General features: G+C 38.7%; 1 protein-coding gene across 1 annotated transcript; it reads right to left on the reverse strand.

Annotated features, from left to right (window-relative positions):
* Positions 1-813: 813 nt before the first annotated feature.
* On the reverse strand, positions 814-9,290 carry MOCS2 (molybdenum cofactor synthesis 2). The gene is made up of 6 exons (XM_033111073.1): positions 9,203-9,290; positions 7,886-8,030; positions 5,047-5,174; positions 4,314-4,464; positions 3,299-3,422; positions 814-1,403 (listed from the first exon to the last, which is right to left on the reverse strand). The coding sequence occupies exons 2-6, from the start codon at positions 7,981-7,983 to the stop codon at positions 1,335-1,337; spliced, it is 570 nt and encodes a 189-aa protein (XP_032966964.1). The 5' UTR covers positions 7,984-8,030; positions 9,203-9,290; the 3' UTR covers positions 814-1,334.
* Between the last annotated feature and the right edge of the window lie 3,295 nt (positions 9,291-12,585).

A 12,585-nucleotide genomic window follows, 5' to 3' on the forward strand; every position in this document is an offset into this window, starting at 1 on the left:
AAAATCATACATCCAATAAGGGGTTAATATCCAAAACATATAAAGAACTCATACAACTCAATCACAAAAAACAAACAATCCAATTAAAAAATGAGCAGAGCACCTGAACAGACACCTCCCAAGACATACACATGGCCCACAGACACACAAAAAGATGCTCAACACCACTAATCATCAGGGAAATGCAATCAAAACCACAATGAGCTATCACCTCATACCTGTCAGAATGGCTATCATCAAAAAGAAAAAAATAACAAGGGTTGCCGAGGATGTGAAGAAAAGGGAACCCTTGTGCACTGGTGGTGGGAATGTAAACTGGTGCGACCACTGTGGAAAACAACATGGAAGTTCCTCAAAAAATTAAAAATAAAACTACCTTATGACCCAGCAATTCCACTTCTGTGTATTTATCCAAACAAAATGAAAACAGTAATTCGAAGAGCTCTATGCAAGTCCACATTCATAGCAGCATTACTCACAATAGCCAAGATATGGAAGCAACCTGAGTGCCCACCGAGAGGTTTTTAATATACTCAATGCTCAGTCACTATGTACGCGGTCACCGGATGGGAGTAGGGAAGGGAGTGCAGAAGAAAATTTTAAGTATCAACTAACAGTATAACAAACAAACCTTGTTGCTACTCAGTTTGCCTGGTTTTACAACAATTTTATGCTGATTTGTATATTGATTAACAATACTATTAACTAATAAAGCACAATAAGTATCATGGTAAGATGACAGTTCTGAAATACTAGAAATCTCTGTATTACGAAATACATGTTTTAGTTATTACCACTGAATTTTAAAAAACACAAAAATAATGCTTTTAAACTTTTTAAATCCTGTGTTTATTTGGCTTATTTTTTAAATATATCAATTCTAAAAATATATCGTATCATGCCTGTCCAATAATGACTTTTTATACTTCCCAGTTCTGCCAACATTCCCGTAATGCTTGCCCCATAACGGTGACATCACTGGATATGCAGGTGGGGGGGGCGGGGACAGGTGCTGAGACAAAGTCAGGGAGGCGGGGCCACATGTCAGTGAGTCGAGTTACAATTAGCACTTAGGCATAGAATAAAAGGGCTGCCACAAGCATCTTTCTTCACGTTTAAATTATTCTTCCAGTTTTTTCATTAAAGCCTTTCCTCTATGTCTAGTTCCAGTGTTAGATACCCACTTATTTTGCTTTTTTTCCTCCTTCTTGTCTCACCGGTATAACATGAGAAATCGTGCTCAGTAAACTATCTTAACTTCCGGAGAAAAAAATCAAAATGTAATCAAAGATTAGGTTACCAAACTTAAAATGCAGACTAAAAACCTAAATGATTTAATCACTTGTTGCCCAAAAGCATTCTTTGTTTCTTTTCCAAGATGACGATGATTCTTCATACATTTCCTAAAAATAGAACCATAATAGGTATTCAAAATTAATCATTTTAATAAATGAAAATATATTTGAATAATGAAGCAAATCACTATCACAACTTTTTAAATCTGTTCCTTTTAACAATCCAATAAAAGTTTATATAAGGGCACTGAGTGCAGAAAAATGAATAAACATGTTCCCTATATGTAAGGACTGCCAATCCAGTAGGAGAAACAGCAAACAAGAGGCCTTAACAAGACAAGGTGCAACCACACACAGAACAGAATAAACGATGAATTCTATTTGGGACAAGGATGGGAGATGGTCTGGGCAAGGTTGTGCCGGGAAAACGGAAGGTCTTTAAACTTTTTCTTTCCAAACACACTTACATCTTTAACATTTCTAAATATTCTTGTCCAAAGGCAGAAGGGATATTTTCATTAGCTGTGAAACTAAGTGACCACCCACAGTGAAGTAAATAGGTCTGAGCTGTGCTCTGGTGATAACTGCTCTGCGCCCTCCCTACCTGCCCGCCCCTTGTTGTACCACAGATAATCTCAAAGCACAGGCTGAGACTAGAACCAGACTAAAATTCAGATAATTTTTGGAAGGGAGGGGGATAAGAAAATAACATTTTCTCTTCTCACTCTCTAGTCAGTTCTATTTCTGTAGGGATAGGAAGCCAAATTCAACTGCTCTCTGAACCACTGTACACCCCTTCCCCCTTCTATAGATAGAAAAGCACAAAGAAAGTCCCACTAGTTCTCAAATGATAATAATGACAGTATGCCCCACCTCTTGCCCGCTCCCTCAATTTGGGAGCCTATCCCTTCATCTACTTTCTGTCGGCTGGCCATCCATTCTTCCTCCTTGGTAAGAAAGCTACCTCTGCCACCCAGGCTCACAACTCATTTTGGAATGCTCTCCAACTCTGCCTCTTTAGGGACTTTCCTCCTGGTCTATCAAAATTGTGGCAGCCTTGTTCACAGCAAGCAACCAGATATCTGAGCTTCACATACCCTTTCCTCTAATCCCACAGCTTCCCCTTATAACAATGGGCTTCAGTTTTTAGTCAGAAAATATGGCCACTAAATTTCACAGGCCCTGGTTCCTAGCTCATCTCTAGGAAGTAGTGACCACGGCTCCTATGAAGCACTCACCCTCTGGTCCTCTGCTCTGGCCTTCAGATCCTACCGAGCGATTCGTTCGCTCCTCAGCTTTGCTACCGGCATCAAAGCTGTGGGCAATTCTAGACCCTTAAGTCATTACACACTTCAGAGTACAGAACAATCCCACTGTCAATGTTACTACACCAGGGGAGAAATGAGGGAGTCGGGCCTTTTCCTCTCCTCAGAATGCTCTATATAGCCAGAGAATTGTTGGCACATATTGATGGGCTTTATGTACTGACAGAAAACAAGGCAGAATTTCCTGTTCTTAAATTCACTCACTATGCATATTTTCCAAGGAGGCAAAACCCCACCCTTCGCTATAACAAAGGAGGAGCTCTAGGAGAAGGTTCTTTTGCCTTGAAGGATCTCTGTTTCAGCCATTGCTGAAGTAGCCATGCGTTATTCCCACTTTCCAAAGCAAAGACCCTCCCAGTCAAGGGAATTCTACTCCAAGGGAAGCTGCCTCATCTATGAAACACTGGAACAGTCCAGACTAGGGAGGCTAATTGTTACCACTTATTGAGGCCTACTCCATGCCATGTATTCTCTGGGGCATGGATTTTTCATGCTTACAAACCTTGGAAAAAGAGATTATATAAACACTCTATTTCATAGATAAAGAAAACAAGACTCTATAAAAGTCAGGGAAGACCCATGAATACAAACTCTGTATGGACTCTTACGCCCTATCCTTCAAAAATTCCTCAGAAAAATCATGTCCAAAGGCAAAATTAGATTATTTTCTTAACTTACCTTTTTCCATATGGGTACCTTGGCTTTTAAAGTATCAATGGCATAGCTCACAGCTTCGAGGGATGCAGCCCTGTGCGCTGACGACACAGCAATGATAATGCTTGCTTCTGACACTGGAACTAAGCTGTAACAAAACGAAGGAAAAAGTTATCCTCTTCTATAAATCTACATGTTAAAGACTCTATTACACTTCGAAAAAAAAATTCCAGTGAAGCACACTTGTAACTAAACATTCAGTTTAGTTTAGAAAACAGAATTCATCCCTGTTGCACTCAGCAGCAGGGATACCAAGGTCATGGCTAATTTGTTAGCATCTATCCACCCACCAAACCTGTTTGATGGGCACCAAAAAGAAAAGGACCTTTCACTAACTCAACAAATATCTGATTCAAACGAACAAGACACAGTGACAGGTAATGCCTAGAGAGACAAAGCTACCAAATAATGACTATAACATAGAATTAAAATATTAAATAGCAACAAACATTAAATAATAGAATTGATAACATTAATAAAATTAGTCATTAATAACAAAATAATAACTAATAAAATGTGATAGCTGTTGTTTCAATTGCGGGGTTCTTTTCAAATCCTGGAACTCCACACTTCTTAGTGGTACAAAATGGCAAACTAATTTAATGACCTTCAAAGACATTTACATAAAAAAATAACAATTTCTTAATAGATTGTCATATACACAGAGTCCAAACTACAAAACAATTCTTAAAAGATTACAAAACAATGCTCAAGGATTTCAACACACATTAGCAGAAGCTATTGGGCTCAGGGCCCAGGAGTTTCGGCACTGTGGATTCTGTTACAGTATCTAGCACTCTCCAAATGTTACAATGTTAACAAGCAGCCTTAAAAGCATGGGGAGGTGTCTCCAATGTCTGCCAAAATAACACACACTCCCTCACCCTAAGACAGACTCCACAAAAGACTCCAGAATCACAATTAGTAAAAAGGTGGAAAACAATTATGCTTAACTTTAAATTGACAAAAGAAATCATACCCAAGTCTATGGAACACCGCTATGTGTCTGACTGGCCATTTTTGCCTAAGGACACTACAAATTTTTCTGACTTCATTTTCTGCCATTGGTAGATATGCTTCATATTCTAAGCTAATGACTTTTTTCCCTTCAAAATTATTTCTTGTAGTCCCTAAAACAAACAAACAAAAGAGCAATTAAAATAAGGTTTCCCCTTACAATAGAAATTGCACATTAACAGAATAAAAAAAGGATTATTTTTAATAGACAGGTCGCATACCAATTTTTCCAAAAATTACTTTGAAATGTTTTAAAAATGAAAACTTGATTAAAAAACAAAAGATAATTATCACAAAGATAACAAAATGGCACTAATTAGGCAAGGTAAACACTCAGAGAAAACAAGATATATTTCCTTTTCTAACAGCATTTGACACTTAAAAGGAAAACATTATTTTCCCAGGATTTTCATTAAGTTATTATCATCACCATTTTCCCCCTCAGTATTTATAAAACACAGAAACCTCTGTGCTAATGACAACTTTCATCCTACTTTTTAAAATGCCTTTAACATGTTAATTTGAAAATTCCTAAAATAAAACAAGAGCTAAAAAGAATTTCTACCCACCACTATGGGTAATTTTGGCTTACTGCTCAGTATTTTGTAATCCCTTGTGAACAACGAACATGGGAAACACCTGCAATTTCTATTGTCTTGTGCAGTCCATAGATGCTGGGGAAAATTACAACTCACCTACAAACAGGGATATGGCACCACAGAGTGGAGAAGTCACCAACTGTGAGACTTCATCTACTGAAAGTTTCTCAGCAGTGAATTTTATGATATCTTTAGGTTTCTCTTCAACTTCATTCACATCTTTCCTAGAAATAAGACATTAATAAACCTTAAGATTCGCACTAAGGGCAAAATACCCAACTTACAGACTGTATTTCAATTCGTATTTTTTCTACCTTAGAAGTATTAGGAAGTATGATTTGATCTGAATGATAAAATTAATCAAGGAAAATTTCAGCAAAACTCAATATATTTAAGTACCCCTAATGAATCAAGCACGATACAAAAAGGAATTTACCTGATCAAAAGGAATTAACATGATCACTTAAAAATGTAATCTACCTCATATGACAATTTATTCCAAATCTGGAGTTGCTCCTGGGAGATCCCATCACAGTATGATTCAGGTATTGACACCATTCACACACACATCACCTCTAACCACTATATTACCAAGCACCACACCTAGAACTGCCTTTTCCTTTATCTAAAAAGGAGTGAGGGAGTGTAGATATGATGGTGACTTGTTTCATTTCACAACGGGGCACAATCCCAGTTAAGTAACTGAGGAAATAAATAAACGAACCACATGCCTATTCACCAGAGGTTGTACAAAGTCCTCTGCCATGCATTTCTCCATTTGTTCATCGAGCACTTACTAGTACACACTCAGGAAGGGCCAGAGACTAAACCCACACACTACACATAGACCAGGGAACAAAAAACCTGGCTTCTGCACTCAGGGTGCTTAAAGTGGAATGTGAAAAACAAAGCAATAAATAGGAATCACAAGTAGGGATAACTTACGGAAATAAATAGGGCTCTTAGACAGCAGGAGGGTGGGGGATAAAAGATCCTGCAAAGCCTCTCTCAAGAAGTAACATTTAGAGGTGAGACCTGAAAGCTAAGAAGGCAGCCCTATAAAGAAACGGGACCGACCCACAGCCAGAGACAGAGGCAATGGCAAATGCAAAGGTTCTGGGACAAGAAAAAACCATATCATGTTCCAGATACTACAGAGGCCAGGGTCCCAGGGAGCAAAGGAGAGAATGGATTGGCTGAGACTGGGCAGATAGGTCAGACCTTGCAGACCACGAGGAGTCTGGATATAATCATAAACCCCGTGGAGCTTCATCCACATTGGAAGACGAGAGAAAAAAGGCTAAGAGGAGGTAAGGACTCACTCAAGGTGATTCCAACCCTGGAATCTTACTAAATCCAATGTTCTTTTCCCTATTGCTTTCCACCTACTGAAAAGAAAAGAACATTTATTCACATACTACTGGATTGCAGGATGTTTCAATCTCCTGGATATGCCACCTGACCTTCTTCCAACTCTTTTTCTTGCAATAAGATATACACAGCCCAAACACAGTCTATTAACTTCAAACCACACCAAGTTCCCACAACTAGATTCCATAAGGGTATAGATTCTAAAACTACATGTTATAAACCCTGTCAAACACACTCAAGTAATCTCAATAATATTGAATAAACTTCCTAATCTTTCCAAAGAACAGCTCTAATCTCAGTCTCTCTCCCCACACCTCCCTCCCTCCCTCCTTCTCTCTCTCCTTCCCTCTCTCTCTCTCTCTCTTTCTCTCTCTCTCTCTCTCTCTCTCTCTCTCTCTCTCTCTCTCTCTCTCTCTCTCACACACACACACACACACCCTATCCCATTAATGGCAGCCCATTGTTTACTGAATAAATTCTGAACTCTGAAAAATAGCATTTTTCAAAAATCACCAGTTTCCAAATAAAATTGAGATACATATCTAACAAGGAATTCTATTATTTCCAAATAGTAGGACTAAGAAAGATCCAATCTCTGTGGACAGGCTGGGTAATTTGCTTTGCAATATTTATTCTTCACTTTTTGGGGCACTGCCCTCCAGAAGAGTACAGGAAAAAATCCTTGGCTTGCTCCTTTCTATAATAAAACCAAAGTTTTACCATTAAGTATGATATTTACTCTTGATTGCAGAGAAAAACCCTATCAAATTAAGAAAGTTTTCTTTTATTCCTAACTTACCAAGTTTTTAATTATGCATGATTGCTAATTTCTATATTACTTATTCTTCAGTTGACAAAAAAATTAAGCCTCATTCTGTCTCTCCAGAATATACTGACAAATATTCCTACACACGATCCTACTCAGATATGGACTATGTTGTTTGGAAAGATGGAGAGATGATATGGGTTCTACAGCCACCTGCAACACAGCTGTAATAGTGATGCTGTTCATTTATACACCTGGAAAACGGCAAGCTTTCTTTTCAGGCGCACTCATCTTTTTATTTTCCAGCTATGCAGTTTTTCAACATTTCTCTGTGCCCAGGTGAGCTATCATCCAGTATTAGTAAGCATATTTGTGAAAAACTACACAGGGAATCCAATAATTTGAGTTCAAATGCTGGCTCTGCCACTTATTAGTTATGCGATCATAGACAAGTTTTGTAACTTCTCTGAGTTTCAGTTTTTCCCTCCTGCAAAATACAGGTATTAATGCTCCAGCATCCAGCACTGTGCCTGACACAGAATAAAATTTCAAAAAACCATGTTAAGTGAATTGGATGAATATATCAAACTGACATTAAACTGCTTATAACAGAATCCACGCAGAAATGATAGGCAGGTATTTGTAAGTCTGTCTGCACCAATAAACAATGGCTGCTTTAATAAAGAGCTGGTGCAGACAGACTTATGAAGAGTATACAGTTAAAGTAAACCATACACAAGTTATCATCTGTATGATCCTTCTCCATATGATTGGTTAAGAAAAACATTTCTCACATACTCAAGTGGCTCAAAAGCACTACCCTCCACTAATGGGGGGGATAATGGCAATTTCGTCTCCTGATTGAAGCAGGAGGAGCTGATCTCCAAGCTCGACATATTCTTGACGAACAGCAAATATCACCTGATTTCTGACGTCAGCCAATCTGAGGGGGAAAAAGTATGATGAGTAGTTATCAATGCTGTGTTAGACCTCAAATTTCTTCTGCTGCAATTAAAAACATTACATAAATATTACTTTATGAAGCATCACCTGCAAAGTCACTAAAGTAACCCATATTCCGCAGAGAAAGGACATATTCACTAAAGAACATACTTAGTCACCAAGAACACAGTTAATTGCTAACAGCTCTTTTTTGGATGTTGTGTGTCTCAGGGAATTAAACAAGCAAACCAAAAAAAGGAAAAAAAATACCAGACTGAAGAAACATTCAGGCCAGGTTAAAGAGAAAACAAAAAATTTTCCTAATCCCAGGAGCCTCTGCCTAAGTATATAGGTACACTAAGTATATAGGTACAGAAGTGCTCACACCACCAGGTGTCTCCTAGAGGTAAAAGGTTAAAGACAACAAAGTGAGACAGAGGCCCCATCATGTGTCATTGATTATCAGGGCACTTTGAGAGCAACTTAAAAGATATCAAATCAAGGACTAGTATTCCTTTCGAAAATACACTGTGGAATATCTTTTATACAGCACTAGGATTTCCAAGTTAAACATCTATGTGGATTTAAGTGACACTATTACTATTCTTGAAAAACCTTCAAATAAGCCACTTTTATACTTTGCTCCAAAAAGAACTTGAGGTAGGAACAACAGCAGTAAAATGACTGATTTTCAATACCAGAAAAAAAGTATTACACAAATTCAAATTCAGCAGCAGCTGGGTTTGTTTTCTCTCTTTCTTTTTTTAATCTTAGAAATTTCTATTTTGTGTTTTCTAAAGAAGTGGTGGAACATAAAAGTTTAAGGCACACATTTTGAACAGAATTTGTTAACAATTTTACTTAATGTTATAAAAATGCAGAATCTACATTTTCAGTATTTTGTAAATCACAAAAACAAATATAATCATGTCCCTTTGTGAGTATCCCAGCTTATTGTTTTTCAGTAAAATATGTTTAACCTTCCTTAAGGAATTGTGCATTTTTAAATACTAGAATTTACTAGTTGTAGTTCCAGACAAATAGAACTATGGACCCTTTCTAACATTAAGGAAATCAATGTGAACGTTTTTTCACTTTTATCATTTATTAATTGACACTTTTTTGAAATATTAAAAAGTGTTAATTATATGCATTCTACTAATTTTTAACTACCTGGGATGGCGTGTTTCTATTTCATTCCAAAGCTGCAATGCTTTTATTTCCTGTGGCACAGAAATGGTCTCGGAACGAATTCCTGTTATTTCAGCGCTTTTTGCAAAATACAACACTTCAACCTGAAAGGAAAGAAAATGCCCTTAATGACAACCCATAGTCCTTTTCTGACAGTCCACGCTGAATTTTCTAAATGTATTACTTTAATCAAAAACAAAATTTCTAAGTTAAAGACAAATCATCCACCGAAATTTCAGTATATCTACAAGTGCAAATTTTGGAAAATATTTATGTTTTAAGCACAATTCTGACTAAGCTTCTGGATGCTTTTTAGTTTTACAAATGTAAGTGTGCCACAACTAAAATCCTAACAATATATTCTTAGAAACCATGAAGTCGGTCTTTAGTTGACATAAAACTCTAGCTCGTTTTATAAACACTGAAACAGTGAACAAATGTCTGAGTCAAGAGGTGAATGACACAAATAAAATAAATTAAAATAAATGAAAAGAAACTTAAAAACACGTCTTTCACGGTTGTCATATGACCTTTGAATCTAGTCTGCATTACACTGAACCCAGCTGCCGAGGATTAAGTTATGTAACAAACCCTGACACTTAAAGCAGGTGGGTTTGAAATACAGGATAAACTGGTATTTCTTAAAACAAACCTATGCAGCGGTCAGCCTGGCATCTAAGGGATCTGACCAGGAAAAGTAACCCACTTGCCACTCAGTGAAAATTATTCTCTATGAAATAACCAGAAGTTTGCAAATAATCAAGGGTTTACAAACAAACGCACAGATTCTTAGTTAAGTGCGTATCTTTTTAAGTTGAAAACTTGTCTTCGACAAAACGAATAATCTGAGAACCCAGAGCAAACAAAGGTCGAGAGGGTGCCCACAGAAACCAGCCAGTATTTAACGCCGTCACCCCAACACTAAGAATTCGGGAAGTGGACTTGACCTCTGCTGGGGCTACCAGAGCAAAGCCTCCAAAGCCAGGAGGGGCCACAGAGGCCCGGGGCGTTAGGCACGGGCTAAAGTGCCTGCAGGGGGACGCGGGGTCCAGCTGAGCAGGGCTGAGGCTGGGGAGGGAAGGAGTGGGCAGGGGGGCAGAGAAGTCCCGGAGGATTCCCCACCTTTACCTGGCACCGCGGAACCATCCCTCCGGAGCTCGCTGAACCAGCACCCTGGCGGCGGGGGCGGAGCCCCTCGGCGGAGCGAGCGCGCAGGCGCAACCTGACCGCTCCTTTCCGCCCGCAGGGGGCATGCGCAGAACTAGCTCCGCCCGGGGGTTCTCTCCGCTGGGCTCCAGCTGCGGGCGGCTCCACGAAAAGCTTGGTTTTTCACTCGCGAGTGGGTTGCGGTGGCAACCCTGAGCTGAAGTTGTCACTAAATGGGAAATGGGCTGGACATGCGTGCCAGTCACCTCCGACGAGAAGCAGAGGCGTGGGAGAGCAGACGCCAGACTCTGCTAGACACTCGCTACCTGCGTTATGGAAGTTAGGCTTTCCCACGCCTTTAGGCTTCCCTTTAACACTTTTTTTTTTAATTCTACCCTGCCATCCAGTACATGATTACTGTTCTTTAAAGACTTAGGGCATTCAACTTATCAGAGCATTCGAATTGTATCAAATTTACATTTTTCCTGCAATTTGTCTGCATACTATCCACGGGACCTTTCCAACTTTTTACCAACAAGAACTCTATTTTAAATTGCTTGCATCGTTATGTGGATATAAACTAAGCGGCCCTTCCCTTGAAGCTCATAGTAGTAGTTGTGAGACAGTCATAACCCATTAATGGTAACTCGGTGTACCAAATGTCATACAAGGGATGCATGTTAACATTTCATGGGGTGGAAGGGAAAATGTCTGGTCACCTGAGAAGTGTGTTCTGGGAAGTCGTCACTGAGGAGACAGACGCGTGAGCTAAATCGAATAGAATGAGGAGCAGCAAATGATGGAGTGAGGGTAGCAATGAGAGAATTTCACCAGCCTGTGTCAAGCCAGAGGGCTACAAAGCAACATGATGAGGTCACAGAAGGGCAACTAGTTGGCAAGGCGAGTGTGCCCCCTGCAAGGAAGTAGTGGCAGATGAGGCTGAGGATACCAGGTAGTAACCCATGGTAAGAAAAATTAACAGGGACTGACTTAACGCCAACATGTATTCAGGTAAAGTTCCTAAACATCAAGGATAAAGAATTATATTCATATTCAGACAGAAAAATGGGAATGATGACAATGGCCTTAGACTTGTCCATGACATCCAATGCCAGGCAATGGCGGTGTGCAATATTTAAAAGGCTGAGAACAAAAACATGACCCAAAATGTTACATACAGCCAAGCTGGTGCTCATAAAGGCCAAAGCCTGATACTCCTCAACCTGCAAAAACTCAAAACATGCAATTACCCAAGAATCCTTAAAAAATCTCCTGGGGCAAAAATCCAGTCAGTCAAGAGAGTAATCAAACTAAAAAACTCAGTAAAACAGAAGTTAATGGTAAAAAAAAAAAAAAGTGAGATTATAATCCATTTAAATATAAAACAAAAACATCAATTGTGTGATTATGGCTATGGAATAGGAGTAAAATGTAAATGATATCAGAATATTTTTTTAAAACTGCCCCAAATCGGACATGTAGTTACAAAACATCAATTCAAGCCTCAATATTTTTCATAATCTTTCTTAATTTTAGAAGGAGCTGTTAGGGGCAACTATGTCTTGTGAATAAAAATGTGATGATTTCTAATTCCTTCAGTTTCAGTTATCTTGTTGTTACATTCAAGTAACAATAAATTAAAAAATTAAAAATAAAAATAATATCATTACAGTTTTAAAAAATTATGTAACTTTAATGCCCAGAGAAGAGGGATGGAATAACATTCATAACACTGATAATATTTACTGTATCTGGTCAGTGGAATTGTGGATGATTTAGGAAGTACTTTTGCTTTCCTCTTTTTAAATTTGTGTTGCTTGACCTTTAAAAGTAACTTGTGTATTTTATAAATATTTAGTAAGTGCTTGTTGTGAGTAAGGATGGAGCAGGTGCACATTCCTTAGGGTCAAGAGGGAATGAACACTGGCCTGATCTGAGCTGTGACCTAAAGGATGAGAGGAGGCAGCCTTGTGCAGTGCTGGGGGTGGAGCATTCTGGATAGAGGCAACCTGGCTTTGGGGTAGAAAAAGACTCTGCATCTTTGAAGAATAAAAGGGAGGCCAGTATGACTGAAATATAAGAAAAAGGTAGAGAGGCTGGTGACATGAGTTTGAAGAGATTAAAGGGAATCTGAACCCAGATCCTGGGAAGTCCTGAAAGCCAGTTTGGATTTTATTCTATTATACTTGCTGTGGGAAGACACACACACACACACACAC

Source organism: Rhinolophus ferrumequinum, chromosome 7 (genome assembly GCF_004115265.2).
Source record: "Rhinolophus ferrumequinum isolate MPI-CBG mRhiFer1 chromosome 7, mRhiFer1_v1.p, whole genome shotgun sequence".
NCBI classification, from domain to species: Eukaryota; Metazoa; Chordata; class Mammalia; order Chiroptera; family Rhinolophidae; genus Rhinolophus; species Rhinolophus ferrumequinum.